We start from the raw sequence: 16095 nt of genomic DNA, 5'->3' as shown, positions 1-16095 counted from the left end.
CGTGGCAGATTTTCGATATTTGCACTGACATGATGACATGGCAGGCTGTACAGATTTCCGCGTTTTGCACTGGCTGCTTGTCACGATTGTGACTATGTTAACAACAATACATCTACTCCTAGTTGCAGATACGCGAAGTGCCATGCCAAGGAGGACCCCTGCGCTTGGATGGTCACACCCCTTCGCCCAAAGGACGTGTCTCTTCGCCAAAAGCCACACTCCTTCGACGACTAGTCACACCCCTTCGCTCTACGGGTGCGACTCTTCGCCCAATGGTTGCAGCTCTTCGCCGAAAGGATGCGTCTTTACGTCTAAAGTCGCGTCTCTTCACCATAAGACGTGTCTTTTCATTTATGTCTCTTCGTCTCCTATATAAGGAGCCCTTGTATTAGTCATTCAATCAATCAAACATAGAGTCTTCTAAGTCTTGTTTCGAAGTTCAGTTTAGTTTCTTAAGTCTTAATCATGAGTTTAAGTACTTAATTAAGGATTAGCATCTAGAATCCTCACAGTGGTATCAGAGCAAAATTTTTCCCGGGCCTTTGGACTTGGCGTCTACCTAGCCTCGCCGTTGCCGACCCTACCCGCGACACTCACCTCGTGTGTTGTATGGCCGCAGAGGAAAGATGGTACACTTCGACTACGCATATGAGGTAACTTAAAGTTATTCTGTTCCAATTATATACATAAAGGACAGAGATGCAGATGTGTGTGTGCGGGCATACCGGTGGTAGTGACCTTTCATGAAGAGGTTCGAGCGGAAGTGCCCCTTCATTTCCGAGATTTTCGCACCCCTTCACGCGAACAGGCACTGACCCTGCAGGCAATCACACTTCCTCTTTGCCAGCACCCCTCTTTCCCAGCGCTGGCTACTGAAAGTGCCTTGCCTCTTTGCACTGCTGGCTGCTGAAAATTCTGAGTGCTAGGCTGAAAATTCCAAGCGTTACATCTTCAAGCGTTGGCTGTTGGTTGCCCCTTCGTAAAAGCATAAAAAAATCCATCGCTGGCTGAAATTAAGTGGCTGAAACGTCAACTTGCTCGGCTGAATTCAATGCAAAGTACCCAGCGCTGGCTCCTTTCTTACGCTGATGATAGTTTTTACGCTGGCAGCCACTTACATTAGCACTTAATTTATCATAAGTTCCAAAAACACTTTGGCCGGCCCAATTGTCCATGGTGTGGAAACTTTTATTAAAAAAATCAGCCAGAGGGGTTTTTTTAAAAATTGGCCGACCAGCCTCATATAATAAACCCTATGTGAACACCCTTATACATTAAAAAAAGTACAAAAAAACCCTTATGCTGCCGTCTCCCTTGCTCTGCTCTGTGCGCATCTTCTCTACGCAAGACATTTCGCACACATGGCTGACACGAACCAATACACGAAATTCCTCGATGAAATTTTGCAAGTGAATTTCTCTACTCAGAGCCGGAAGTGATAATTATTCCCGATTCCCCGACTCCAGAGCGCCAACTTATTCCAGACGCAGTTTCCGCTCACGAAGTACCCGTCCCAAAATCTATTCCCGACCCAGAACTTACACCTAATCGAGTTCCTTTTGAAGCGTAACCATGCCGAATTCTCAGGACGGAGGTGGTCAATCTGACGATGCCCTTACTCTTATTAAGGAGCAGATGGCCACACTTTCCATAAGCCTCGCATCACTTCACACTCGCTTGGATGAGATGCACACGGAAAACACTTCTCGAAGTCGACCTGTTGTTTCTCGAACTACACATGCTGATTCGACACCATCCGAAGCTTCAGTGGACGAACCAAACGAACCAAACCCAACTGAAGAGGTAGACAATCGCGAACTTCAATTACTTTATAAAATTTCTAATGCTGCACAGAAGAAGAAGCTTGATGTTAAATTGTCGGAACCATACACTGGTCGCCGCGACAAGCGCATGCTGGACCAATGGCTGTTCAAAATGGAGATTTACTTATCGAACGCGGACTTGGTCGAGAGTAAAAAAGTTGCACTTGCTCGTTCTCTACTCAAAGACACAACATTTCTTTGGTGGCAATGACGGGTCGCTGATGGTAAACACACATCTTCTTGGGATAAATTCCGGCGTGCTGTTCGCAAGGCGTTCGAACCTGCCAATGCGGATTTTCATGCCCGGTCCTCTCTTCGCCGCCTCAGCCGGCCAGGTTCCTTGGCCGCGTACATCACAAAGTTCCAAAGACTAACTCTGGATATAGAGACCGTTAGTCCCTCTAATAAACTTCACACCTTTATCGACGGACTCGAACCCAACCTGAAGGACGATGTGCACAAATACAACCCTACCACTTTGGATGCTGCAATTGCCTCTGTGGAGCGTCTTGGCGATAATCGACGCCCTACACGGAATTTTCTCCCTAGTAACAGATCTTCAAACAGTGCTCGCTTTTCACAGCGCGATCACAGAGACAACTATAGCCAAAGTTAGCAACATCAGTCTCCCTTCAGACAGCAAGCAACGCGACCTTATTCAACTTCAAGGTTCTATTCTCAAGATCGACAATCTCAAAGCAGATCTTCTTCACATGCTCCTCCACTTGATCGTGGTAAAGAACATGATTTTTCTCAAGATCGGCATTCCAATACTCAGCAAGGCTCTTCGTTAAATGGATCTTCGATTTCAAAGAAGGAAGGATTATGTACAATTTGCAGTGGTGACCATAGATGGTATCAATGTCCAAAGAGACCAAATCTGTTTAATTTGAAAAGAAATTCCAACGCGGAAACATCATCGAGCTCTGAACAACCAAATTCTGCTAAGGATAAAGGAAAATCTGTGGTCAATACGATTCGTGTCTCAGAGGATACGAGTATTCTTATGAAGCATGCTCAATGCAATTCTTCAGTTTTGGAGCCTCTCTCAAAGCAAGTTTTGAGCCTTCTTGGACTACTCAATGGTCCCTCCATCAATATTTTGGTGGACAGCGGATGCTCGAATAATTTCGTCAGCACTCAAATAGTTCAACAGCTTGGTTTAACAACTCAGAAGACATCTCACTTATATGATGTGGAATTAGCAGATGGATCAATTTTGACTTGTGATCAGACAGTTCGACAGTTGCAGTTCGAGATTCAAACTTATGCAAATCAACTGGATTTTGAAGTCATGCCTTTATCTTATTACAAGATGATTCTTGGTCAGCATTGGTTATTTCAATATGATCTAGCAATTAGCTTTCGACGACATACTATCAATTTGTTTAAAGATGGACGTGAATTGACTTTACATGGGCTTTCTCATGCGGAAAGAGTGATTCAAACCTCACGTGTACTAGTCAAACAACATGATACAGTGAATTATGAAGAGAATATGATTTCCGATGCAGATGCAGATATTATTATTGATGAATTTTTGAATTCATTAACTTCTCCCGAATCAATTGATGAAGACAAAGATAAAGATATAGTTGCAGATTCCGAGTCTGAAGACGACTATGCTTTCTTTGATTCTTACTGGATGATGATATGCCAATTACAAGTCATGAAGTTACAGTTCCAGAAGATAATTCTGAAGAATTTTGGGATTCGTTATTGGAAGATGATTACAGTCGCAAGCCAAAATCCTCTCCAGTGATTACTAAAGTTGAAGTTACCCCATCTGAAGAGTACCTTGAGAAGATTTCCTCTTCCCCAAATATTTCACAGTTACTGGAAGATTTTGAACCAGAAATCTTACATCACACGAAGGATTTTGAAGATCAATCTCTTGTTGCAGTCAACTTGATTAAACCACATTTCTCTAGAAAGTCTTTGAACAATGCAATGATATGGGACTTAGCAGTCAAAGCAAAAAGGTTCCGCAAGAAGCAAAGGTTCGAGACAAAGACTTCAGATAACTCAAAGACTGAAGATTTTCGAAGATTCAATGCTTTTCCAGAGTTCTATCAACATCAGAAATCATTTCTTTGACACAGGCTCTCATTTTAAATGGGAGGGAATGTCACGATTGTGACTATGTTAACAGCAATACATCTACTCCTAGTTGCAGATACGCGAAGTGCCATGCCAAGGAGGACCCCTTCGCTTGGATGGTCACACCCCTTCGCCCAAAGGACGTGTCTCTTCGCCAAAAGCCACACTCCTTCAACGACTGGTCACACCCCTTCGCTCTACGGGTGCGACTCTTCGCCCAATGGTTGCAGCTCTTCGCCGAAAGGATGCGTCTTTACGTCTAAAGTCACGTCTCTTCACCATAAGACGTGTCTTTTCATTTATGTCTCTTCGTCTCCTATATAAGGAGCCCTTGTATCAGTCATTCAATCAATCAAACATAGAGTCTTCTAAGTCTTGTTTCGAAGTTCAGTTCAGTTTCTTAAGTCTTAATCATGAGTTTAAGTACTTAATTAAGGATTAGCATCTAGAATCCTCACACTGCTGACGTGGCAGCTGTACGGAATTCCGGATTTTACGCTGGCAGCTTTTGAGCATTGCTTTTGGACCAGATGCTTTTGAGTTTTTAAGGCTTTTCATGTGAACTGCTTTTTAGGCCAAGGGCCTTTAAATATGAGGTTAGGGCTCATTCTCTCGCATGCTTCTTGGAGAAGGTGCAGAGTCTGGAGTATCGGCTTATATTGTGTAGATGCAATATAAAGAAATACTGAAAGGGGCGCAAGGTTTGGGGCCAATACTCTCTGGGGTGGAATTCCGCCACTCCCTGTCGCGTGTCGTCTCTCTCAGTAAGTGCTAAAAGTCTGTTTAGTCTGTTCTTTTTTATTGTCACGTGGTGCCCATCTTGTGACACTTCCACCTTCGCACGATCCATTCGAACACCATCCTTTGACACAATGTGTCCGAGAAAGTGGATCTCTTCCAAGAAGAACTCGCTTTTCGTGCCATTGATGAGCAATCTATTCCTGCTTAACTCTTCCAACACAATGGTCAAGTGATGCCTATGCTCCTCTTCATTCTTCGAGTAGACTATCATGTCATCAAAGAATGTGCCAACAAAGTTCTGATATGGATAGAAGATCCTATCCATCATCCTATTGAACGTAGTAGGAGCATTCGTAAGACCAAATGGCATCACTAAGAACTTGTAGAGACCAAATGTCGTTTTGAACACAGTCTTATGCACATCCTCAGGCCTAATTCGAATCTGATGGTACCCACTTTTAAGGTCGATCCTGCTGAAAATCGCCGCACCCTCTAGGCGGTCAAGAATATCATCAATCCTTGGAATAGGAAACCTATTCTTGATGGTATTCTTATTCAACGCACGGTAATCAATACACATGCGTCACGAGCCATCCTTTTTCTGTACTAAGAGCACTGGAGAGCAATAGGGTGACGAGCTAGGCTGAATCAGCCCTTTCTCTAAGAGCTCCTCCACTTGGATCATAATCTCTTTCCGCTGCGCCTCACTAACCCTATACGGTGGCCTATTTGGTGGGCTACAACCTGGCACCAAATCAATCGCACGATCCTCGGGCCTCTCCGGCGGTAGTTGAGACGGTAATGAATCAGAAAAGCAGCCATTAAACTTTTGCAAAAATGCTAACCTGTCTTTTGACTGACAACTATCTGAAACATCACGTGCAAAAATCAAGTACGCAGAAAGATGATTCTTTATTACAGAAGTGATAGCAGAAGCAGATACAATAGGGACTGACTCTCCTTTTAACTTTACATCCAAGATGTGAGTTTTGCCCCTATGCTGTACAGTGATCTTTTTGTTGTAGGCATCCAAGACTCCATGCACTCGGAACATCCACGGAATCCCCAACAAGACATCACATCCTTCCAGCGGCATGATGTAGAAATCTTCTGTGTCCACATATGACTGAATATGCAAACGCAGCTTTCCAATGATGGGAGTAACGCACTCTGAGTGGCCAGGACATGTCAATCCTGCCTTTGCGGTGTACCCCATCTCTTCAGTTTTGATGCCCAGCTTCATAGCTAATTCTCGCGTGATAAAGTTCGCTTTGGCACCTGGATCAAAGAAGATGAGTGCCATCTGGTCTCTAACTTTACCCCACGCTCTGCATAACTCACTCGCATCTATACTAGGCCTATCGCCCAACATGTCTGGCACTAAACCTGCCGAGGGCATAGGCTTCTTTCCTTTCCTGTCCTCTTTGTCATCTGAGTCAGCCGGCCTTTTCTTTTGTGGACAGTTGGTTGCAAAATGACCAGTCTGCTCGCATATAAAGCACTTGTTTTCAGCCATCAAGACCTTCTTTTCCTCGGGCGTCTTGCGCATAAAAGGCTTCCTTTTTTGCTTCTTTGCCTACGCTCTAGAAGTCTCGGCTGAACCTTTGCCTTTATTGAACTTCGCTGGCCCCTGGGACACTTCAGGAGCCGCTTTCGTAAAGGGCTGCTTTGCTGTATTTTTCTTTTGCTGCCCTCCTTTCTCGTTGCTCGGAAACCCACTCTCTTCTCCTTTCAACGAGGTAAGACCAGTGTTAGCAACTTCCATAAGCTGAGTGAGGGTAGCCACTCTGTTCTTGGTACAGTAATCACGAAGCCCTTCAGGCAACCCACAGCAGTACTTCTCTATTTGCTCTGTCAATGGCACAAATCTGTACGAGGTCACTGAGAGTAACGCTTTACAAAACCTCCTATTGTACTCCAGCAAGCTCTTGCATGTAGCCGAAGTAAGTTGGTGCCAATCTGTCATGACGTCGGCTTCAAATTCATTTGACAGCCAAGCAGATGCAAACATTTGCTTGAAGTAAACCCAAGTGGCAGGTGCCTGTCCTTGCATTAACAATGTCGTCCACCATGTAAGCGAATTTTCCTTTAAGAAAGTGGCAGCTTTTCTTACTTTAGAGGCCTCTGTAAAATTCCCTCCTGCATAAGCTGTATCAAACTGCTGGAGGAAAGTGAGAGCCTTTGCTTTATCCTCGAAGCCAGTAAAGGTGCTGAACTTCACAGCTCCACCTCCTTTGTATGGTTTTGGCTTCTCTATTGGCCCCAAATTGTCATAGGGAAGCGTTTGCAGCATGGGCACTGTAGTAGGGACCATCTGTGCCCCTTGGTCATTGAGATTCTGCATCAAAGGTGCCATATCTAGCTGCTGTCCAGAAAAACCAGCCATGCCAAAATTGACCTGTGGCACCCCAAACTGGCCCTGGTTGCTCTGAAAGCCTTGCTGCATGCCAATGTTACCAGACATGGGGTTTGGCGTCATGCCATGCATACCCTAAACGTTGTTCCAGGCATGTACGGTTGGTTTCCAGACGCATAACCAGCCATACTTTGGAACATGGATCCACCCCCGAAATACCCAGGATGTACCGTGGGTGGTGGAAAAACTGGGTGCATTGCTTGGTAACCAGTTCCCTGTCCATTCAAGACAGCATGCGGGCTCTGAAAGGCGGCGGGCTGAACTAGCATAATCTATGAAATAGGCGTTCTAGCCACCTGTTCATGCACGGGAGGAACCTGTTTTGGAGCCCCCGACTCCGCAACATGCGAGTGTTCCCTATCCTGCTGAGTCGCATGGGGGACCTGGGCTTGAGCCTCAACGGGCTCTGTACGCTGAGGGCATTCCCTTGCCTGCTGTGACTTTGATGTGCTTGCAGATAATCCATAAACCTGGGATTCTGCAACAACTGAGTGAAGACATTCACAGCAACAAATAACTGTGTCCCGAACGCATCCTCTTCAAAGTACCCAGTCATGAACCCTTGAACCTGTTCTCGTTGTCCATTCACACGAACAAAAGGCGTAGACAGTGGCGGTCGTGAACTCTCGCCAACTTCATGCTGTGAAGGAATAGCCTGTCTACCCTGGGAAGAGGAACCTTCTTCTCTAGCATTGTCTGTCCTGTCAGCCATAGTGTAATTCCAAGTTCCTGTGCTTTGTGTCTTTGCCGCAAACCAACCAAGGCTCACTTCTTAAGGAAATGTGATCTTGTCCCGGCAACGGAACCATGAAACCGGCCCATGGGGCGGTAAACTTTAGCTTTCACTCAATTCTTTAACACTTGACTTTACGACACAAAGCAATGACTTAAAGGAACCTGTAACTGAGACTGGAATTACACTTCAAGACAAAAGCACGGCCAGGAAGCTAGAATGCTCCCAAGCAGACAGTGACACCTGTAGGCCCCAAAGGTTGGCCAAAGGTTGGCGCCACTTTCGGTATTTCTTTATTACTCTTCAGGAATGAGGAATAAGCTACAAAACTCAAGTCCTTGAGACTTCCATGTGCATCCAGTTAAATGGCACCTGTGCAGGTAAAATTTTAGCAGCATAACGGCCCCAAAACTTGCTCTGGACAGTTTTCCAAACTCCGACTCGTTTCCAGTAGCATAGACCCCCTGTTTCCTACGCAAAAACAGTAATTACAGCACGCTGTAATTACTGGTTTTTCCTCTGTTTTCAGCCCTAAACAGCCCCCGAGCTGTAGTCTAACAGTGGGGCACTGTTCCCAATGCTCCCGACATCACGACAGCTGCAAAACAGTCCAATTTCAGCGAATACGTAGCGCTGAAAATGCACTTGTGTGGCAAGGTTATCACCCTCACCGATGCCTGCTTTGGTGTAACAGTTAGCTACACCCGTTCCTGTTCAGAGAGGCTCTTGCCTCAGCACAGAAGCATAAACCCACACAGCTATACATTGGTCAAATGAGAAACCCACTTGAGAGGCATAACATAACTGCTCGTAGGGGAGAGAGAGAGAGAGCAACGCGTAGCATGCAGGGCATCAGTCCTGGCACCGTACTGTACATAAGAGGTAAGCAAGCATTCCATAGCTCTTGTACCTGTTGCAATCCGCCTAGCTGCTGAAAATTGCGCCACCTTTCTCTTGTAGGCTCGCCCCATCTCTCCCAGAGTGGCAGAATTGCTCACAAAGTGACACCTCGCCCAGTTTCTGACTTTGGCCAACTTGGCTAAAAATATCTCAATTGATGCGTCAATTGACTTGGCAGCAGAGCAATAAAATGTTCCCCTTGTCATTCCAGAGCTAATGACATGAACACATTTTCAGGTCCAAAACAACAGTTCCCTAAATTTTAGGAGATGCTTCCATGGCACTCACACGGGTCGTCTAACCATCAATCACCACTGGAACCACATCGAAAAATGCAATGTCGGCCAACTATCAGGTGATTTTGTGCCCTCAAATTTGTTTCTTTGGCTGCATTTTTCTCTACATGAGGCTGATTTTAGGCGCCCTTTTGGTGTGTGCGCACTCTTTATGGGAGGGTTGCTCTATTCTAGAAGCTTCCTAAAGGATATAAAAAGACCCCTAAGGTGATCACTTTGGAACACTTGAGTAGAGCGATGGATTCTTGGGTTACGTGCACACAAGAAGTCCATCAAATTTTAGGCCTCGGATATGTACAAACTCTATAGTCAAGAAACAAATACCCAACTTGGGGTGCTAACAGTGGTCTTCTAAAACACCGATTCTCTTGTGTAGGAGCATCCCGCTCCACCATCTGGTCTATCTCCTTCACTCTCTAAGTTAGAAATTATCCAAGTTTTTTTGAGGCACTAAAATTGATTGAAGTGATGCAAATTCTGGCAGTTCACTATCTTCTCCCAATCACTTCTCACGTGGTTACAGAAGACTGGCTAGATATGTCCTCTCTCAAAAAACAAACTCTATACATCATGAAGATTCCCAAGAACCTCCCAAAGGGACGTTATTATTCTTATCAACCCGATATTTCGTAACATACATACACACATCCTCGGGCATCACACAAAGGACTCATGTATTTACAAATTTGTTTCTTTGGCTGCATTTTTCTCTACATGGGGCTTCTTTTAGGCGACCTTTTGGTGTGTGCACGCTTTTTGGGAGGGTGGCTCTATTCTAGAAGCTCCCTAAAGGGTATAAAAAGACCCTCAAGGTGATCACTTTGGAACACTCGAGTAGAGTGATGGCTGCTTGGGTGCGCTCAAGTCCATCAAATTTTAGGTCTCAAATTTGTACAAACTTTGAAGTCAATAAACAAATACCCAACCTAGGGTGCTAATGGTGGCAATCTAGAGCCACCGATTGTCTTGTGTAGGAGCATCCCGCAAAGTTACCCTGAATGGGAACGGGGGCCTCTGGAACGTTTCCGGAATGGTTCCCACAGAAAAGCGGAACGGGAATAGGGACCGGAACGTTAAGCTTAAAATATGCTTAAATTAGGTTGGATTTAACCTATATGTTAGTAGAGAGCCATACACACCTATTAGTCCAAGTAGAATCCTATTTAGGCATGATTTGCAATGATTCTTCAGTCTTAAGGCTTACACGCGATTGTTCACTACACACAATACATGAATTGGGATCATCCTTTACAAAAGCATCTTGATTCTTCATAGAAAGAACATTAACTCAAAGTTGAATAGAGTCCAGAATCCACATAAAAGCTAGGAGCAAAAAGATGATAGATCATAGATTATAAAGATAGCTTATAAGACAAGCCAAGGCGCTACAAAACGACATTAGAGACTAGAGTGCTAAATAACAACTGTAAAAGTCACTAGGTGACATGTCAAGACTCAATCACTCATGTGGTAGTGCAATACAAAAAGGGGGCAAAGCTAGCGGCAACAAAGGAAACAAATATCAAAAACCAATGAGGGTCATGACTCATGCCTGATGTTCACCTCTGGGTAGGGACAGAAGAGCATCCCACCTCCCAATTTGTAGTGGAGTCCTGGACGTCGTGAATATCATCCCAATCCTCCTGCATAGGCTCATCCTCATGCGTAGATCCTCCTGCCTCTCCAAGCACCTCTGCGTCTGCCTCCATCTCCCACTGTAAAAAAGGATCTGTCACTTTGGATGCTGATTTTCAAGCATTCTTAAGTTTGCACTGACAAAAACAAGGTCATTTGCTTTCTCCACTCCAAGTCGGTTTCTCTTTCTAAATGCGATGTGGCTATATACACTCCACAATTGCTCCAAGCAAGAGGAGCTAACGGCTTGGCTGAGCATGCGAACGGCAAGTCGCTGAAGATCGGGACCATCTAAACCATTTTCTTGTCACCACAAGATGGAGAAAATCTTGGTGCGATCAATTTGGGTAAACTCTATACTGATGAAGAGCTGCTGCACTGCACTTTGACATTCGCGGCTTACCATTAGATAGTTGTAGGTGAAGCGGGTCCCGCAATACTTAAGAAGCACTTTGTCCCCCGCTCGCTTCAAGAACTCGGCTCAAAGTATGTTGTGGTTGTTTATGAAAGCAACCACCTTGGACGTGGATGCAATGAGAGGCTCTATCCAAGGTAGTTTGCCGAAATCCTTCAAGAGGTTGTTAAGGCAACGTGCCATGCAAAAGAACACCGTGATGTGAGGATAAGCGCCTTCCAAAATAGCTGCGGCTGCCCTGTTTGATGCCTCCCCATCGTACACATCCAACCCTATGTGTCCGTGGACAAGCTACAATATGATCAGGGTTCAGTTAGTCCAATCAGTCTAGATTAGAAGTGATCTGGCACTTTTGTGAGTCTATTCGTAGACCGTGCATGCCCAGTCACTTAGTGTAGATGTATATCCTCTGGTTGCACACAGCATGATCATAAGCATTGCCATCAGAATCAGTCACGGGAATTTTCCAGTGCATTTAGCCTATTTTACCTATTTTTGGCAATTTTCACTTATTAATTTAAGTGACTTTCCAACAAAAGTAGGTAGGGCAGTTTGGGTAAGAAAATATATAAGCAAACCAAAGCTAGCACTAAATGGCAGAAGAGGCAACAGGAGCCAAGCTCAGCAGGCAACTTCTCAGCAAGACCAAGCCTTGGTGGATTCCCTCCCAGCAGCAGATCCCCCTTCCACTAGCGTTTTTGCAAAGCATCTCAGTCTGGCGTTTCCAGCATCTGCACCCTCGCTAGCAAGACCCATCAGATAGCGTTTTTGCATCAGATCTCCCCGCAGCATCCCACAGTACCTGGCGTTTTTTTCATCAGCATACCTAGCGTTTTTGGGAGCCCATGACTAGCGTTTTCAGCAGATACCACCCACAGCAATGCAGCGATTTTCAGCAATGAAATAGTTGCAGATTCAGCCCTTGAAGAGTAGCAAATTCAGCCCCGGAAAGACCATCACTTTCAGCCTAAGCCTGCAGATTTTCAGCGTCAAAGACCCACTGAAAACAACCGCCAAATCTGTGTTTTGGACTAGTCGCAGATTTCAGCCCATAGCGTTTTTGGACAGAGGTAGAAAGATTGCAGATTCCAACCATTAGGTCGACTTCGTCATCCCCGTCGTCATCGTTGACATAGCCTAGACTTGCATCAATCTCATGCATTCCATTTGTACCAGATTGTGCAATCATAAGTAGACCACTCTCGCCGACGAGAGTGGGGCCTTCGGAGGAGGGTTTTACAACGTCTCTGGTGTCGTATCTCTCTTCTCTCTCTATCTCTCAATCTCATACACTTGCACGCACAGTGTCCATTCACTTTGTTTGTGATCATAGCATTCTCTCATTAAGAACGGAAGGCTCTACCTTCCCTAAGAACAAAAGGAACCTTGAGCACAGTTCGGAGCACTCATCTTGAGCAAAGCGCAAACATTCATTCCGCTGCACCTAACACATCGGCGACTAGACCTATCACAAGGTCCGACCCAATGGTCTCTACGGCGGAGGCCCACTCACCCGCAAAGACGTCTGCTGATTTTCCTGTCTGCGTGGCGTCATGGGAGTGGGCAAAATGCATCTCCCCTTTGGAATAAACAACAATGCCATGGATGGACCTCCTCCTAGTGTCGCTCCATAGCGTGCCCCATACTCTCCAATCCTCGTGCACATGGTCTTGAAGTACTCCGACATAGACATTGCACACAAGAGGTATTAGTATTTACTACTTAGATGAGAATGAGAATCGAGATGATTGATTATATGAAAATGATAGTAGGTCTTACCGAGCCTTTATGAAGGGGATGTGATCATGATAGAAAAAGCGGAAAACACTTGCATACACATCCTCCTTCCTTTTTGGATCCCAAGTGGTATGTAGGGCACGTTGGTGAGATTTGGGAGTGGAGCTTGGAGAAGTATTAGGCATTGAAAATGCCGATCGAAATGATGTCGCTGCCGTCTCTGTCGTTCCCGCATTACTATCACCACCAACCGATGAAGAAGGTGTAGAAGAGGGAAAACCAAGTTGTTGGAGTCGATTGAGGGACGCTTAGGCCTTGCCGCTTCTTTCTCTCCTTTGTTGGCTTTGATGGCGGCATCTTGGCTTCAAATACCTTCAACAATTGCTCGTTGATGGCCTTGCATATTGCTACTAGTTGTCCCTCTAGCTTAAGGAGATGAGCACGGACTTTGGTTGTGCCAGATTGCCGTTCAAAGCCGCACAGTTTGCACTTCCATGCGCGTGCACCACCAGACTTTCCCAACACTCTGGAATGCACTTCATCCCACCATGATGCTTCGTCCTTCTTCTTCTTGGCACCCAAGGGGTCACGTTCACTTGATGCGCGCCATAAGTGATGAGACTCGAGAGAGGAAGGAAGCTTGAGAGAGAGAGAGAGAGAGGGGGGGGGGGGGGATGATGGAGCTCCGAGCGTGAGCCTTGAGGCCCGAGGGAGAGCGAGACGGAGAAAGCGCCTTCAAACTTGAAGGTTGAGGGAAAGGGAGAGATGGAGCCGTGGAGAGTGACGGAGAGGTGGAGTCTTGACTCTCAAGCTTGAGCCTTGAGGCCCAAGGGAGAGGGAGAGGTGATGAATGATTGAGTCATGACTCAAGACTCGAGACTCCAGAGAGATGGAGAGGTGGAGCTTGAGGGAGAAGTGGAGCCTCAAGCTTGAGCCTTGAGGCCCAAGGGAGGGAGAGAGAGGCTAGTGCCTTGGCTTGATGAAGAGGTGGAGACTCGAGCTTGAGGAAACTTCAAGCTCTTGCCTTGGCCCTTGAGGCTTGAGGGAGATTGAGCTTTGAAGATATGCCTTGAGACCCTTGGCTTATATAGGAGAGGAGAAGACCCCCTCTCTTCCCCCCCCCCCCCCCCCCCCCCCCCCCAAAAAAAAGACCATTCAAAAGCGCCCACATATCCCCAACAGTCGGACTTTTTAAAATCTGTCCAACGGCCAGTTTTTTTTAAAAGCGCCATTCCGTTCCCGTTCCGACCGCTCCGCCCTTTCTGACTGTCGTTCCGGTTACCAAAATTTAGGGAACACCGCTCCGCCCATGTTTCCGTTCCGGCTCCCTGACCTCTTTGGGAACGCGTTCCGGGACGAGAGGGGCCCGTTCCCTGCTACTCTGGCATCCCGGCTCCACCATCTGGTCTATCTCCTTCACTCTGTAAGTTAGAATTTTACAAGTTGTTTTGAGGCACTAAAATTGATGGAAGTGATGCGAATACCGTCGGTTCACTATCTTCTCCCAATCACTTGTCTCACATGGTTACAGAAGACCAGCTAGATATGTCTTCTCTCAAAAAACCTTTTCTATACATCATGAAGATTCCCATGAACCTCCCAGAGGGATGTTATTAATTTTATCATTGACTCTGTATTTCGTAACATACAGACATACATCCACAGGTATCACACAAACGACTCATGCATTCACGACACCCACACGGAATTGAAAACTTTACATACCTCAAATTTATATTTTGCTCCTGCTTGAAGATCACTTTCGACTATAAGATAGCACAAGTGTCATCATCAGCTCTTGATAAAAAATTCTTTGCAAGAAGTATGTCAAAATGAAGCTTATGCTACGACTTACAATTTCCAGGATCCATGTATGCAATGGAAACGAGGAATCCTGGACCAGCATATGCAAACAGTTTTTTCAAACCTTGATTCTGGAGAAAAACCAAAGACCATTGATATCACGAACTTATATGTATATATCTTTAAAGTGTCAGAAAATTCGACTCACAACCAAAAGAATAAAGATATACACATATAAAAAGCCAAATTTCATTTTCACTTTAAAATAAAGAAGAAGAATATCAAATGAATATAAAGTTGATATCCTGAAAATAGCCCAATAGGCACAAAAGAAAATCTATAACTCAAAAGAATTTCGAATTGATGCTCTACATGACAAACATGAAGATTCCCTTTAAAATCAACATCATAAAACCCCACCATCACTACTTGTCCCAAGAGAAAGTGATGTACTACCTTCAAATCATATGACCCGACCTTCATTACTTGTCCAAGAGAAAGTGCATAGCTTGGGTAATTGAAGTACTAACATCAACATTGTGTAAAACTGGATGTGAATTTCTATACAATTAGTTCCACAGACTACGTTCTACTTTTCTAAAAACATCTGCATATATATGAGAGGAGCAAGTTTTGGTGTATCAGCAAGAGATGTTTCTTGCTCCAATACATGTAGTCAGTGTTTGAAGGATCAAATACACAAGGTGACAAGATATACATGAAAATCTACTTTTGAAAGACAAATGAGATTAGCAAGAGGTGTTTGACGAGATTAGCAACACATGTTTAAAGCTCCAATACATGTCGTCGATGTTTGAGGCTCGGGTGTTGGGTATAAAGGCCAACTGCCTGGCCGCTCGTGCCAGCTGCCCCACTACTACTAAGCATTACAACCCATTCTATTATACATTACCTCGACAAAAAAACAAAGGAGCTAATCTCCACAACTACAGTCAAGCAGAGCTCCACCCACCTCTGTGTATTCTCTTCTCTCTCTTGCTCTTTCTCCATCTTACTTTCGATCCATCAAAAGGTATCAGAGCCGATGTTCTGTTTGTGCATGGAGAGAATGGTTGCAAGCTTTGCGTTCGTGGAAGCTGTGTGTGTGCACACGCTATGGAGCTTGAGAAGCTCACTGTGTAGATTGAAGTTTAAGTACGAAGCTTTAAAAAAACTAAGAACCTTAACCCAGAGGTTTAGCATGCTTCAAATGCAGTGGTGTAATCAAACATTTGAAACTCTGCGCTCAGAATTTTCTGCAGCAGCCTGCAAAACAGATTTTATCAGCCAAAAAATCATTTTTTGGCCATAACTTTCTCTGTTGAATTCAGTTTTCTGCAAGATACAACTCTATCTTAAGGCTTTGACACAATTCTGGCATAAGTTTTACCAAATTCTGCAACAAAAAAAATCTGCGAAAATGCAACAAATAGCTTTTGTGTAGAAGACCTCTTGGCCAAGAGCCATGTATGCCACTGTGGTGTTTTTCACCCCTT

At 45.0% G+C, this 16095-nt stretch overlaps 1 protein-coding gene across 1 annotated transcript in view; it reads right to left on the bottom strand.

Moving 5' to 3' along the window:
• LOC147436761 (metal transporter Nramp6-like) overlaps window positions 1–16095 on the bottom strand; it is a 70111-nt gene that overhangs the window by 38107 nt on the left and 15909 nt on the right. Inside the window, exons 2-3 of the mRNA XM_086486187.1 lie at window positions 14652–14730; window positions 14522–14562 (exon numbers count right to left, since the gene is read on the bottom strand). Of these exons, the coding sequence (XP_086342313.1) occupies window positions 14522–14562; window positions 14652–14730 (120 nt within the window). The remainder of the gene's footprint in view (window positions 1–14521; window positions 14563–14651; window positions 14731–16095) is intronic.

This window comes from Adiantum capillus-veneris, chromosome 17 (assembly GCF_014529385.1).
Source record: "Adiantum capillus-veneris isolate H3 chromosome 17, ASM1452938v2, whole genome shotgun sequence".
Taxonomy (NCBI): Eukaryota; Viridiplantae; Streptophyta; class Polypodiopsida; order Polypodiales; family Pteridaceae; genus Adiantum; species Adiantum capillus-veneris.
This window is presented reverse-complemented; position numbering and strand designations above follow the sequence as displayed.